Source organism: Macaca nemestrina, chromosome 5 (genome assembly GCF_043159975.1).
Source record: "Macaca nemestrina isolate mMacNem1 chromosome 5, mMacNem.hap1, whole genome shotgun sequence".
NCBI lineage: Eukaryota > Metazoa > Chordata > Mammalia > Primates > Cercopithecidae > Macaca > Macaca nemestrina.
The window spans coordinates 172,382,527-172,398,371 of NC_092129.1; the positions used below are offsets into that span (position 1 = coordinate 172,382,527).

The following is a 15,845-nucleotide window of genomic DNA, read 5'->3' on the forward strand; positions in this document are numbered from 1 at the left end:
GGACATCTTTAGCTTGACCTTCTGTAAATGGCCTTCTGCTTTTGTTTTGTTTTGCTCTTGGATTCTCAGAAAGAAAAAAAAGTTCATGGACGGGCAGGGTGACTCATGCCTATAATCCCAGCACTTTGGGAGGCCAAGGCAGGCAGATCACTTAAAGTCAGGAGTTCAAGACCAGCCTGGCCAACATGGTAAAACCCCATCTCTACTAAAAATACAAAAATTAGCCAGGTGTGATGGCGCACACCTGTAATCCCAGCTACCCGGGAGGTTGAGGCAGGAGAATCGCTTGAACCCAGGCAGCAGAGGTTGCAGTGAGCCGAGATCATGTCACTGCGCTCCAGCCTGGGTGACAGAGTGAGACTCTGTCTCAAAAAAAAAAAGGAAAGAAAGAAAAAAATGTTCATAATTGAAAAAATAACCTCTCACATGTAGTTATATGTTTTTAATAATAGGGAATTAAAATTAACTTTTATTTTGAAATAACAAAACACAATATAGTGGCACATTCTGAGATCCTTAGATACAGCTTGGGAATGTCACAAAAGCTGTTGAAGGGAAATCCTTGAGTCTTTTAGAATAGGAAGATTTTGCCATAACTCTTTCTTTGATTTAAACAAGAACTTATTGTCTTTCATTGTGGACACCAAAGGCTTGATGTGGTGCTGCCTACTGTTGTCTAACACTTTCAGAGCCTCCTTTACATAATGCCTTAGGACTAGCCTAGTCCTAGATTGACCCTGTAGGGTTCCAATAGATTAATAAGTTGAAATTCATTAATTTTTTTTTAGTTCAAAGACCATATCTTATATACCCTTCAGTTACCTAGGATGCTGAAGCAGACCTGCTTCTCAAGAGATATTTGACAGGTATTGAATGAAGGCATTTCCTGGGAAAACAACTTCTTATCTTTTACCTTTAGGCCCTACTTGTTAGCCATTTCCTTCTCCGCTGGCAAGAGGTACACACACACACACACACACACACACACAGAGAGAGGGAGAGAGAGAGAGAGAGAGAGAGAGATTGATTGACTAACCCTAAATCAACTGATTATGTGCCTTTAGGAAAATCACCAATGAGTAGATGCCATTCTCACAAAACAGCCTGCACATCCCTTTAGAAAACCCTGATAGGTCAGCAAGGGAGGGAAGGCCAGAGGCAGGAAGGAGAAAGTGTGGAAACATCTGTCATGGGATCAGTCATGCGGAAGGTTTGGAACTGTGCCCCAGAGTTTGTGCTTACAGGGTGCTTTCCAGAACCACTATTATCTCCCAGGGAAACCAGCTGCTTACACACTCTGAGCCCTTACTTGACATTGTGATGAGATATCGGAAAGGAAGGGATGGTGCCCTGAGACACAGTTTCCCAAAAGTGAGAGTAGATCCCCATGCTTCCTAAACTTCCTCTTTCTTTAAAAGAACAATCTCCTTCCTCCAACTTGGAGCAGCTTTCCATAGAGCTGCCCATCTGTTTCTGTCTTTAAAACAAGTCTCCATGTGCACCATGTGAAGCCAGGCAAAGAAGCATGGAGGAGGGTGAATTACAGATTGATGAAGAGGAGGGGCATGGAGGAGATACCAAGCAAAACCCGGAGGCCTTTCTACCTGGCCCTGTCTCAGAACATAGAGCCACAGACCAGTGAGTCTCAAGATGAACAAAGGACAGTCTCTGCTGGCTCCATATCTTCTGACTTCCTGCAGGGCTGCCAGCTCCTATTCAGTGGTGCCTTTTCATTGAGTCTACCATTTAGTGACTATAGAGTGGGCACCCACTGATTGTTTCTAAGAGTCATACTTGTTCACAGGCTTTTCTGTAGCCCCCGTGTTAGTCCATTTTGCATTGCTGTAAAGAAATACTTGAGACTGGGTAATTTACAAAGAAAAGAGGTTTATTTGGCTGACAGTTCTGCAGACTGTACCAGAAGCATGCTTGGCTTCTGGTGAGCTTTTACTCATGGCAGAAGGCAAGGGAGATGTCATGTCACATGGCAAGAGAGGAAGAGAGGCAAGAGAGAGGGGAGGAGGTGCCAGGCTCTTTTTAAGGACCAGATCTCATGGGAACTAAGAGTGAGAACTTGCTCATTACTCAAACACACCAAGCTGTTCATAGGGGATCCACCCCCATGACCCAAGCACCTCCCACTGGGCCCCATCTTCAATACTGAGGATGAAATTTCAACATGAGATTTGGAGAGGACAAATATCCAAAGCATGTTGATCCCCAACACCCATTTCCAAGCTTTGGGGTGCCATTTACAGCTGTGAGAAAGCCTTAAGGTCACCAGCTGGAAGTGGGGTTGATTCTGCAACCCTCCCATCCTGGACGCAGCCTGCTATGTGGGTGCTGGAGTCCAGTGAAGCAAGTCTGGGTTGGCTTCCCAGGCTGTGCAGAAGACCTCCCTTCCTCTTCTGCCCCACTTTGTTTCATTGACTCGTTCATTAATGTCACTGACGTTAAGTGGCCAGAATAGGTTAAACACTGTAGGCACTAGAGAGAAAATGGTGACCCCAAGCCTTGAGTTGCTTCCATCTCTGGAAGACTTTGGTCAGTATTAGGTGAATGTATGAGTGTTATATCATGATGGGAATGAGCACAGGAGCCTTCAGTTCTGCCAAGAAAGGGTGCCTGCTGGAGTTTCAGGGTTCAGCTGAGGGTCACTGAGCCCTGTAAGGTGATGTGAAGGCCAAGGGGGTTGAGTGAAGGAGACACAGGTGAGTGCCGTATCCACAGTGAGAGGGGAAACCTGGTCTTCACATGGGAGTGCAGAGTAATTGGAGGGTGGGCATGGGAAGAAAGACAGATCCCTGGGACCTCTGCAGACCTCATTAAGGACTCGATCCTACAGTGGACAGGTGCACAAGAGAAACAGTCAAAATACATGTTAAGGAGAGGCAGGAGGGGAGTCCTGAAAAAATAAATGAGAGCTTTGCCCTCAAAGAGTTTGTCTTCTCTTTGAGAAAAGGAAGGGGAAAAAACACATGACATTGACAGTGTAAAAAACAAATTGGAATGTTGTTAAGCAGTGAAGCATTGAGTGCAGACCAACGGAGCTGCAGAACAAACAGAAGACTGAGCATCCCATGAGAAGGCAGGACGGGCCACAGCCTCACAAATACGGAAAGGCTGGGGATGGTTTCCTTGGTGAGGCTTCTTATTTGCAGTAAAAGCGTTCACCATTAGCATTGACTCCTTTAATTTCTCCAAGTGTTTAGATCTCTGTGTTATCAACAGTGGTAATGCCTGCACTACAGGCTTTAAACAAAGAATAAAATCCTGGCTGGTGTCCGATTCACAACTGCAACAAAAACAAACAAAACACCCGTGGGGAAAATGGTACTTCTCGAGTTCCTCTACTGCTCAGATCACATAAGGCTACGGAAATAGAAAATATTACCTCCTCAGTGGCAGCATCTCCTTCACTTGATTGAGCTTCGTTATTTTGCCTTCAGATGTTGTCAGTTTATGGAATCTAGACCTGTAAACTGTTTGTTATGAGGACACTGTTGAGGTCACTATGAGGCTTAGTCCCGCTAAAATGAAAATACAATGGTAGTAATTTCTTACAGGCCTAATGCCTAGGGGAAAACTTTAATTTCTCCAAAAAACAAAAAATAGGAAGTGTGTACATTTCATCTTGCTCTTTTTACTTTATCTGTCTGGAAGCATATTGCTAAACTTGAATCTCAACAATAGAAGCCCAGTAAGCTTTCTGGTTGGTGTATTTGTGTTTCAGTGTTCTTCTGAGTTCTAATTTTCATTTCTGTCTTCTCATGTTAATAAATGGGCTTTTTGGGTAAGGTATCTCAAAGATGTATGGGGCTAGTTGGGAGAGAAAAAATTAAAGAGTTAAAAACTGAAAAAAAAAGGAAGAATGCTAGAGAAGAAAAATGGGTTGAAACAAAAGGATAATAAGGAGACTGAGGAGAAGAGAGTGAGCCTGCTGAGATGCTCTGAGAAATAAGAGAGGAGATGAGGGAAGGTGTATAGATAGTGGACAGAGGCAATAGAGAACCACCGAAGGTTTTTGAGCTGGGGAGTAGCAACATTAAAACTTGTTTTTTAGGTTTGCCTGATTGCAATGTACCAGACTATGCACCTGATTATATGTACCAAAATAGGGAAAAGCTAAGTGATTGTATGTACCAAAATAGGGAAAAGCTAAGTGATTGTATGTACCAAAATAGGGAAAAGCTAAGTGATTGTATGTACCAAAATAGGGAAAAGCTAAGGAAGTGATGCCTGGGAAGACAAAAGAATAAGCAGTTATGGAAAGCGTTTGGTAGAAAAGTGAATGAAGTTTGAATGTGAGGAGTAAAGGAGTCAGTCAGCACTGACAGCAGGTGTGCAGGGTGTTATTATTGCCAGAGAGAGCTCAGTAGGAAGAAGGGATTTGGATACTTTAGAGGGTTGGAGAGAGAGGGGATGGGGGCAGGAAGAGGCGGATATATTCCTGATTCCTGATTGTAGGGTCCTAAGATCCCATATCTTTTTTAAAAAACAAAAAAAACAAACAAAAAAAACTTATCCTTAACTGGATAGAATCCAAATTGCCACTTCTTCACCAGGCTGGATTCCTTCAAAGCCAACTAGTTTTGTAATAGAATGATGCTTTGAAATACTGGTCAAACTACAGATTAACCCAAAGGACAGCAGTGTGGTAAGTAAAAGATCCCTTAAAAATTCTCTTCAGAAGATTCATGAAGTTGTCATTTAACCATCTGTTCAAGTCACATAAGGGTTCATAAACAACAGTGTGCTTTTCTTCCTTGGCCCAATGGGGCATTCATTTCTCTTTCCGAATCAGTAAAGACTATTCGTGTTTCCCCCAACGTTTTATTATGACAAATTTCAAACATAAAGCAAGGTTGAAAGAATTTTACAGTGAATAGCTGGGTCACCCACCACTTAGATTCCACTGTTAATAGTTTGCTGTTTTTGCTTTCTCATAGATCTCTCCACCTGTGCATCCATTGATTCATCTTGTTTTTGGTGCATTTCAGAGTAAATTGCAGACATGACTACTCTTTGCCATATAACTTGCGTTTGCAGGCTGGGGAACGTGTGTTAGCCCACGTAGGTTGACAGTGGAGATCAAAGAGAAGTCAGTGGCTCTTTCTGTGGATGGTTTATCTCCCCAATCCCTTCCTCCTGACAAATTTTAATGTTGACTCTTTAATGACAGTGGTGTCTGGCCTGTGCACTTGAGTTCCTAGAAAGTAGAAAAGAGAATTTTTACAAACCCAATTCTCTTTAAAAACTTCAGCCTTTGAGACTGAAAAGACTTCTACAGGTAGCATAGTTGGAAGTTGTTTTTTTAAGTCCCGTAGAGATATAAGCTCTATAGCCTATGTGCACGTTTCCAGATTTCCAAATATCAGATTTACTTAAAGCAAAACTGTACCTTTAATGATGTAAGGAACATAGAGAATACAAATGGTCTCTGCTTTCAGATACAAAATATTCCTAAAAAAATGTCACGGACCATCACCATTGTCTCTACCTGTAGGGAGTTAGAGGCAGAAATTGTAGCACAGGAAGTTAGTGAGGAGGGAGGTAAAAGTTTTTAGCCTGCAAATGGATGGTATTATCAAAACCAGAGATTGCCTTGCTGGAATTTACAAAACAACTATTACTGCATGCCTTTATTGCATGCAATTTTCAAGCTTAAGAAATGTGATACAGCAGTGTAATAATAAGCCTGGATGTGATGGCATTTGATTAAGGTTTGTTTTGCCTCCATTTCTATGTCTATTGTATTTACGTTTATGTTTTAATTGATATTTTGGTCATGTGTTTTCCCCAAAGAGATTTTGTGAAGGCTTCCATTTTTTAAAATTAAAAAACGATATATTTGATATATTGTAAACAAAAGAAATCCTCCTTAATGTACCCAGAAATGAGATCTTGTTAGCACTAAAACTTCACTTAAAAGTATTTATCCATTAGTACCATAAGCAAACCAAAGGTGTCATTGTAGAGACTTGGAGGAAAGGACCTCACTTTGGGAAGAGCCAATATCAGGAACTAATTCTCAGATCAGAATGTGGCTTGAATAGAGGAGAGTAAGAGAGTATTAAGGCACATATGCAGCAGGTGATATAGAAACAGCATCTGCAGGAGAAAGCTCTTGATGACCCATCTGAGAGGGTAGAAGTCAGTTTATTTATCTTGGTCAACTCAAACTCAACACAAGAGATAGTCCAGAAGGGAAATGAAATAGAGGAAAGAAGTGGAGATTAGATTTTTTTTATGTTATCATCTGATTTTATAATATGTAGGCTCTCTGAATTTTTTTCACTGGAGAAAATTAAGTGCTCTTGGGCCCTGTAAGAACCTTAGGATAAGAGTGTGATCAACCTAGCCTTAAAGATTCAGTCTCTGGAGCCTCTATGACAGTGATGAAGACCTGTTGGCTCCGTGTGTTATCTCAGTGATTAAGGCTTGCTTCTTTCTCAAAGGTCAGGCAAACTTCATCCTACTGTAAGTTTAGCCTCATATGCAGGGAAATTGTTTAATAGAGCCACTTATCTACCTGTATGGGGTGAGTACAAACAAGTGCTCAAATCATTATCATTATTTTCCATGTTGTCACTCATGCAACCTTGCAAAAATTTTCTGTGGGCTGGTAAATCTTAGTACTTATCTGCAAGGCTACTTTGTAAGCAGCAAATCTAGTGTGATTATTACACTAATACTTAAATCGATACTTCATGCTTGTAGTCCTCACTCCAAGATATTCAGGTGAAAGTTGGCATTATATGGAGAATGGTGGGGAAGGTATAATTGAATAGAAAAGGATGGGAGAAGAACAACACTGTCCTTATAACCATTGCATTTGGAAAGAGACATTTAAAGGAAAATCTACCAAAACGATGACTTTAATGACAAGGAAAGATAGCTCCACTAGATCCCCTCTGTTTACACATGCTATTGTTTCAGCCCATGATGTTTTGTTTACTTTAGAAGGAAATATTTTACCCCCTCTGAGATAATTAATTTTTGTCAGCTTCACTGTTTATAAGGGAAACTGAGAAACTGTTAATTGAAATACAGAATGAGTCAGTGTTTCCAGTAATTTTTGGCAGCATTCTAATTTGTGTCAATCCCAGCCTAATTATTAGATTTTTTGGAAGCAAAAAGCATATTTGATTTTTCTCTTACTGAATTTGTTCTTCCTTTTTTTATTGAAATATGTGCTGTCTGACAAAGGTCATATGATTTATGTCAAAGTGAGGTGAACTACCCATACGTTTGAAACACCGGAAGGCTTATTGCATCATGTTTGGCTCTTCACTGCAGTTCAATATTTAGAAGGCTCTTTTCCTCATTGCTACTCCCAGCCCCAACCGGAAAATGTGATTCTTGCAAAGACCTTTTAGCTAGGATGAAGTCGAGGTATATGGCCCATCACTAATGACATCACTGAAGTAAATTTCCCAGAAGCCATCAGGGAGAATTCATTTGGAAATCCAATTGAATGTCACTTGCAAAGGGCAGCCTCCTGAAAGAGGTGACCAGTCATGCATTCCTGAGTTGTTTGTTGTAAAAGCATTAATCACCGCGAACCCATTTACTCCTAACGCGAACACAGTACATTATTCCACAGGAATTCTGTTCCAAATGATTGTTAATGTAGAGGACGGGAGCTGCTGATTGTGGGCAGGGTTAATAAAATTCGTCAGATCAATGGCCAGTATAATGGGCTTGTTAATGGTTTTTAATAGAGGTTGGATCTTCCTGGCTGCAGCAGAGTGAAGGCTGGGAGAGAGAGGCAAGTGGCTGTGCAGGGAGACAGCTCCATCTCCTGCCTGCTGAGGTGGCCTCTGGATGAAGAGAGCAGCCCTGTTGGTCACTGAGCATCAGCAGGGCTCTGAGGTGGCCTTGGCTGGGAACGTAGGCACCAGCTGTGGGCTGGGGAGGGAGCCCCGGGGACAACCATACTCCAGTAGCTGGCACGCCATAGCCTCTTGCAGACCCAGGCCAGAGTCCATCTAAACACCTGAAGCCATGGATATCCCGGACCCTTGCTTGCACCCCACCCTGGGCCCACCAATGAGATGAAGGACAGCAGTCACACTGATAATAGTGACAACTCTAGCAAATGCTCACGGAAGCTCTCCAGGGCCAGAGACCAAGCATATTCCACACACTCACCTCAATCCCCATAGCAGCCTCCCCAGAGATATGTACTATTTATTGAACCCATTTTATAACTGGGGAATGTGAAGTTCAGAGCGATTTGGTCACTAGCCCAGGGTTAGATTAGAAACCGTGTGCCTTTAGATGCCGTGCTCTTTTATTAGAGGGAGAGACACAGAAGCTGCAGCCTAAAATCAGACTGAAGGAAGACGCAAGGTGTGATGAGGGCTTGGGAGCCTTTCCATTTGTTTCTCCAACCAGTCAGTGTGTTCAGGAGCAGCCCTGAGCAAATTATGTAAAAGCTATGGTTTGTCTGCAATGCTGTTTCTCTAGGCGTTGTCACTAAAATTCAGGGTGCCCAGGGCCCTTGAGATGCCCAGGTGCTCTGGGCCACCCCACTGTGGCCTTGACCAGGACACCCTGAGAGGTCCTCTTCACCCCATACTGCCCTGTACTTACAGCTTAGTCCTTCTCACCCTCTCCTGCCTCACCAAAACTTGACCCATTTCTGGTCATCTGTGGGTCATCGTGATCTCCAACTGCCGTAGCCAGCTCAGCTCAGATGGGAGGAAGCTACTGCCTCCTGGGGATGCCTCCTGAGCACAAGACTTTTGTGAATGACAGCACAAAGACTGCCCAGAGCCAGCACCCAGAGTTCCAACTGCACTACTGGGCATGAAAACACAGTGACATTCCCAAGCTCCAGAGACTACCCTAACTAAGGGGCCAACATAGCTGCCCTGGGGCTCAGGAACAAGATGGGGCTGGAGCTTGCAGGTGGAGACTGTGGGTGAAAGAGGCAGCCACAAGCTGAGGAAATTGGCGAGCAGGAGTGAAGGAGGAATGACAGCTGGAACTACAAAAAACACAAAATACTAGCACTACTAGATGTTCTCAATAAGCTCAGAGGATGGCAGAAGGACTTCATAAATGTTATCAATAAATGAAAAGACATGGCACACATACTCCAGTGACCTTTCCCAGGTCAGCTTCTATAATCAAGATGGGAGTAGGCTGCAGCAGTCCTTGCATGTGAAAACACCACCATTCCTAAAGTTATTTCCTTGATTATGTCATTTAAAAAAATCTACTGTTAAGGGTTTGGAGGATGTAAGAAAACAGATGGTTATAGGGAGGGGGTGACGCAGGGAAGGAGGGGGAGGACATAGGGGTTTCAGAGGGAGGCTCACGCATACCCCACACACCACCCTCAGCAGGACTGAACTCGGTTACACCATGCTAAATGCAATAGGAAACGCAAAGATGGGTGGAACGTGTTCTCCAGCCCCCCAGAGCTTACGAATATACACCATAAGTGCTAGACTACATGGCACAGGATATAAATGCAGTCGAGTTGAGTGAGAGAAATTACCAAGAGGAAAATTCAGAGACAGTATCATGGAAGATTGCACTGGCTGCAAGAACATAGAGGATTTGAATCCCAGGGAGAGAAGGCACAGTCCACACAGGGAGAGGAAGCAGGCACAGGAGGCTGGAAGTGCGAGTGAGCATGCTGAGCACAACGAAGGGTGAAAGAGACACAACAGAGGGTGAAGGAGACGGCCTCGGTCTAACGGAGGGGGGGCGTGTGTGCACGTGGGTGTGTGTATGTGTGCACAAATGTATGAATGTGTGTGAGAGTATGCAAGAGTATGGATGTGTGCATGTGCATGTGTGTGCACAAATGTGTGAGAATATGCCAAAGTATATGCGTGAGTGTGCGTGTTTGTGCACGAATGTGTGAATATCTGTGAGAATATGCATGAACCTGTGTGTGCATGTGCATGGATGTGCATGAATGTATGTATACAGGAGTGTGAGTGCACATGTTTGTGCATGAATGTGTGAATGTGTGTGAGAGTATGCATGAGTGTGTGCATGCGTGTGTGTGTTTTAGGAGAGGGCCAGGCACAGTGGCTTATGCCTGTAAACCCAGCGCCTTGGGAGGCCAAGGCAGGCAGATCACTTGAGGTCAGGAATTGGCTGGGCTTGGTGGCACATGACTAATCCCAGCTACTCAGGAGGCTGAGGCAGGAGAATCACTTGAACCTAGGAGGCAGAGGCTGCAGTGAGCCGAGATCATGCCACTGCACTCCAGCCTGGGTGAGTGACAGAACAAGACTGCCTCTCTGCCCCACCCTGCAAAAAAAAAGTGGGGACGGGGGGCAGTGGGCAATAAGCAGGACCAGAGAGAGGGTGAGACACATTGCAAAGACCTTGGTAGCCAGACAGAGGAATTTGGACTAATGTGGTAGGCAAGAGGGAGCCGCTGTCGGTCCTTGGGCATCTAGGGAGCATGACCTGGAAAGATTCATCTAGCAGTGTGGAAGAGGTAGACTGGAAGGGAGCAGAGAATTATGGGCACTATGGGCACCCCGGACACCCTGCCATTCTGATTTGCCATTTTCTCTCCTCCAGCACACTTTCATATTCCCCATCACATTGGTTGAAGTCGTCCTCAGGCCTCACTCCTATCCATCAAAGAAGACAGGGCTCACCTTGCTGGCTGCCGCCAACATTACTTACATCATCCGGTAAGAATCACATGGAGAAAGTCAACGCAGGCTTATCATTCAAGGCCCCGAGGGAAGTTCCAGAAATGTGTACTCTTCTGTCAGAATCCCTTTATCTTGGTTTAATAAGGATTTAATCATGTTTACATTTCCAGGTAAGAAGGATTCTTATTGTTTGATTTTAATGCTCATGGAAACCTCCCATGCACAGAAACATGCAGGTGTGCACACACACACACAGCAAGTCACAACTTCCCCTCTCTCTCTCTCATGAAGGGTTAATCATTGCAAAGCCACGCACCTTGCTTTCCCAAGGAAATGTTGCTCCTTGGTTCTATCTTCAGTGAACATGTTCGAATGGCTGAGGGATCTGAGGCGTCTAACTATATTCTACCTAAAAAGGCATTTAGCGGGCAGAGCGGGCTAGGTTTGTCCACTCCTGTTGCCTGTTTCATTATGGGCTTGTTTGCATCAGCAGCTGGCATCAGAGCTCCTACAACACATTTGGGCAATGCATGGGAGACGATTTCAGTAGCTGGCCTAGATTTCATCATTCAACCACCTGGCAACACTCATTTTCAGAAATGCTGTCCAATAGTCTATAATCAAGGGAACGTGCTTGGCCTTTCACCCAGTGACTGAGAAACTTTTCTTCCATTCTATAACCTTCTCATCTGGTACCATGCTTTTGTTCCTACTGAAAGAAAGAGGCTTGCTGAACACAAGACCTGCAGATTGGAAGCTAATCAGTGTTCCTTCTCTAGACTCACACAAGCTATTCATGTGTGACAATCTGGACAACCCTCCGATCCCTATATGCGAGGAAGTTTAGTTCAGTTCAGTGCTCTGTCAGGGACGGAAGCCGAGAGAGAGTGCATTTCAAAGAACCTGGGCTCTAGCAGTGCCTGTTTCATGGACTCGACCAGCCTCTTTCTTAGAGCAAACAAACTTGGTGTCCAGACCTCATCTGCTGTTTTCTCCCTAACCCTTCCTTCCCTTTTGTGGTGTCTACCCCTCCCACCCTTCTGTGCCCCTCTTTCCCCGAGTACCCAAATCTTTCTTCTCCCATCTTGAAGAAAGCACTTGCTCAATAAATCTACCCCAAGACTCCGGTGCTCTATGTTGTTCTTCAGCCTCTGAAGCCTTTACATTTTAACAAAGGAACTTTCAGAGAACGAAGCTTAAGCTTGGGACCTACTGATAGTTGATGTCTGGAGCACTCTGTTGAGAAGGATTCTGAGGCACTACCAAGAAAAATTTGCTTGATTATTAGGCAATGACTTTCAATAGCATGACAATGGACAGTGGTAAGATATATGCTATGTGTTTGCCATATCTGGCTTCACACAAAGGAATATATCCCTAAAGACAGAGTATCTGGGACCTGGATTGGGGTAAGAGTATAGACACATAAAGATTTTTTTGTTGTTGTTCTTGCGTGTGTTGAAGAGAAGCAAAGGAGAAGCTAGATGATTATACACATGAATTCGTATGCTGTATCTTTTTTGGTGGTGTTTAACTTACTCTTTATTGCAAAGTGTAAATTTTGTAGTTCATATATGTAAGTTATTACCTTTTACTTACTAATGTCTTCTACCTAAGGACTTGTAAGTTGATTATCAGTTCACATATCTGACCCCTGTTGTTCTTTTCCTTTTTGGAGACCAAGAAGATAAAAAGCACCTAAGGCCACTGCTGTTATTGGGGAAAATTGCAGTGGCTATAATGAGAAGTAGTAGCCAGGAGGTTGGTTTGTCAGTACCTGGGCAGGTGTCACCATGATGCAGTTAATTAGGAGGTTGAAGAAAGAAATGTGACAAGATGGGAACCAGGTACAAGTGCATCCTTTATCCATTCAGTCGTTCACCAGCTCCAGGCACTATGCTAAAATACGGAGGATACAGTGATGTTCAGGAAACCTGCTACCTTTAGAGGCTGCCGGGGAAAGAGGAGCATATCAGACAGTGGGAGACAGGTGATAGGACTGTAATAGGCATAAGCCCAGGATGCTACGGGCACACAGAGAGGTGTGCAGGACTGGCTTCTTAAAGGGAAGCACGGCCTAAGCTGAGGCCCAAGTAATGAGTAAGAATAGGTCAAAAGAGATGTGGAAAAGACCTTCAGGCAGAAGAAACAGCATCTGCAAAGGGCTGGAGGAGCTGAGGGTATGGCTGAATTGGGGGACAGGGTAAAGCCAGGTTGTAAATCCACATCAGTGAGTTTGGACTTTTAAACCAAGTGCTTTTCTGTAGAAAAGTATTACAATCAGAGGAATGAAATGATGTGGTTTATGTAAGAAAGCTGATTAGAAAGACGATTCTGGCTGAAGTGTGGCCATCAGACTGAAGAGGAACAAGACAGGTAGACCAGTTGGTGGCATTCCTGGTAACCCAGGGGAGTTGATGTTAGCCAACTGATGCAAACATCAGTCAATCCACAAATAAAGTCAGAGAGTGTGAGCAATGGGAGGCAACTTAAAGATGACTTAGCACTGGAAAACTAAATCTCCAGTAGAGTAGATGACACGCCCATGGTCATATGGCAGAGGTGCAGTGGAGATGCAAAGCTGGTACTTGAGCCAACTAAAACTGAGGTCTTCTGTTTCCAAATCCAGTTGTCTTTCCACTATGTTTATATGGCCAGGTATTTGTTCAGTTCCCAGTGTGTGCAAAACCATTCAGCTAAATGCTGGGTGGATGGGCATGCGCAAAACTTGACCTAGCTCTGCACTCTGAAATCTTTCTTTTTCTTTTCCTTTCTTTTTTTTTTTTTTTTTTTTTTTTTTTTTGAGATGGAGTTTCGCTCTTGTTGCCCAGGCTGGAGTGCAATGGCACAATCTCGGCTCACCGCAACCTCTGCCTCCTGGGTTCAAGCAATTCTCCTGTCTCGACCTCCAGAGTAGCTGGGATTATGGACATACGCCACCACGCACAGCTCGTTTTGTATTTTTAGTGGAGATGGAGTTTCTCCTTGTTGGTCAGGCTGGTTTTGAACTCCCAACCTTAGGTGATCCACCCACCTCAGCCTCCCAAAGTGCTGGGATTACAGGCATGAACCACCACGCCCAGCCTCTGAAATCTTTCACGTGTTGTTCCCAGCTCTATTCTTGGATTAGACAGTAAAGTACTGGTAATGAAGGGAGTGGAGGGAAGGAATGGAGACCCGTCACCAGAAGGAATGTGACTGGGTAGGCTCCAGTGCCCAGTGGGGAGCTGAGGTGGTTTGGGATTTCATCCTTCATGAGAAATACTAAGTTGGTGTTTGGTCCATTAAGCCCCATTTTTGCTAGAACAAATCAAATATAGACACTTAAAGGAGGGTTTTTGATGTTGTCCTGTTGATGGAAGCATCTCTATTTCTGTCCACGCCCCGGTTAGAGGAGCTGAGACTCTTTGGTGCCTGCCATCCCCACCCTTACGTAGGTTCCAGGGCCCCTGGCTCCTCACAGCCACAGATGGCCATGAAGTTCTACAAACTGCGGATACCCATGGAGATGTTTTAGGGAAGTGGCTATGGGCCCGCTGTCAGATGTGCCAGTTTAGATGGTCAAATGGGGAAATGGCATAGCACGAATGAGGTAAATAGCATGGGTTCGGGCCAGAGGGAGCGTGAGAAATGAACATGAGTCAGGAAAACGGCACTGAAGCTGAGCTGGAGAAGCATTTCACTGCCAAAACCATGTTACAATGACCTAAAAATAGTCCCTGAGACCGAGGGGACCGCCTTACATGTGGTGGTTGCTTTTAGTTCTTTTTCAGATTGCAAAATTGAAGAGCCGTCTCTTAAGTGGGAAAATAAGGCTTTGCAAAATAGTAATGACTGCAAATCTTTCGTTTCCTTTGGAAAGCATTAGTCACCTTTAAATATGGTAGCTTGCTTATTCCTCCCTTCTGTCTTACCCCAAAACACCTCACCTAGTTCTCCCTGAGGCAGTGGTGAGGAGCAAAAAAAAAAAAAAAGAAATGTTTCTTCTGCTGGTTTTTATCATTCTTTTATTGAATAAATATTTTCCCTAACACATGGTTGGTCCTGCTCAGAAAAGCAGTGTTATATAAGACCAAGCTTCAGCCTGCGGGGGGTTTATCCTTAGTAAGTGGAGGTAACCCATGCATACAAATTATAAGTACAGAAGACGGAAAGTGGTAAAACATCATTAAAAAAAAAAAAGAAAGGAAGGAAAACAAGGAGTGACAAAAAAGGAAGAGTTTGCATCCAGCTGAGCAGTGTGGGAAGGGCGCTGTGGAAGGCATGCATTGGATCTGAGCCCTGAAGGACTGGCAGGATTAGAGCTAGAAAAAGTGAGAGAAAGTAAACAACAGGAGCACAGTCCCAAGGCCAGGAGAGTGCAGAAAGTGTGAGAGCAGGGGTCAGTAATTCTCTTTGCTGGACCTGTTTGTGAAAGAGACTAATGAGAAATATCCCTGGAACTATCCACTCGTGGAGGCTTGCAGATGGCAGACTACAGGAGGTTGGACGTAGTATAGACAATGGGAGCATTTGTTGTTGCTGTTGTTTGTTTGTTTGTTTGGAGTGAAAGCAAGGGTGAGCAGTATTAGTAACTTGGCCAGCAAATTATGCTTTAACATGTCATTCTTGACAATAGCGCTTCAAATAATTTGGAGTGACAAGAGATGGGAAACAAAATAAAATATAAACCAATATAAAAATAAAAACTAGCCAGCATATTATGTAGTTTGATCACAATGTCTTATTTTTTATGAATGGTTATTTCATAGTTCCAGTGATACCCCCAAACACCCTTCTGCTTTGGAGGTCTTGGTCCAATTTTCCAAGACCTCCATCCCTAAGGAGTTCCAGTAATCTTCTGAGTGCTCACACATGCCCCTGTTGTGCACCTGCACCACCCATGCTGTACACTGTTCTGAGCATTGTTCTTACACACAGATGGCAAAACCATAATCCCCACCAGGCCCAACATCCCCACCTGGCACAGTGTTAAGGGTTAACACACCGTACCCACTGCGGGTGCCAACATTGTCATTACCCATCAACCCCCTGTGTTGGTAGAATTAACAATGTTACTCGCCACAGCAACCAACCCAGCTGGCCTAGAGTGCATCATCACACTGCTCTTGGTAGACCAGAAACCTACTGATGCTGCAGGTGTCTCTGCTAGTGTATAAGGTATTACATGCCCAGTACCAGCACTGCACAGATATGCAGCCATCACCC

General features: G+C 44.1%; 1 protein-coding gene across 3 annotated transcripts in view; it reads left to right on the plus strand.

The window, feature by feature from the left end:
- Window positions 1–15,845, plus strand: part of ADTR (androgen dependent TFPI regulating protein) — a 66,415-nt gene that overhangs the window by 34,047 nt on the left and 16,523 nt on the right. For all 3 annotated transcript variants that reach the window (XR_011624030.1, XM_011742522.3, XM_011742523.3), the window contains exon 5: window positions 10,558–10,673. Coding sequence is in view for 2 of the 3 variants with exons in the window: in XM_011742522.3 (XP_011740824.2) it covers window positions 10,558–10,673 (116 nt within the window). In the remaining variant the exon portion in view is untranslated. The remainder of the gene's footprint in view (window positions 1–10,557; window positions 10,674–15,845) is intronic.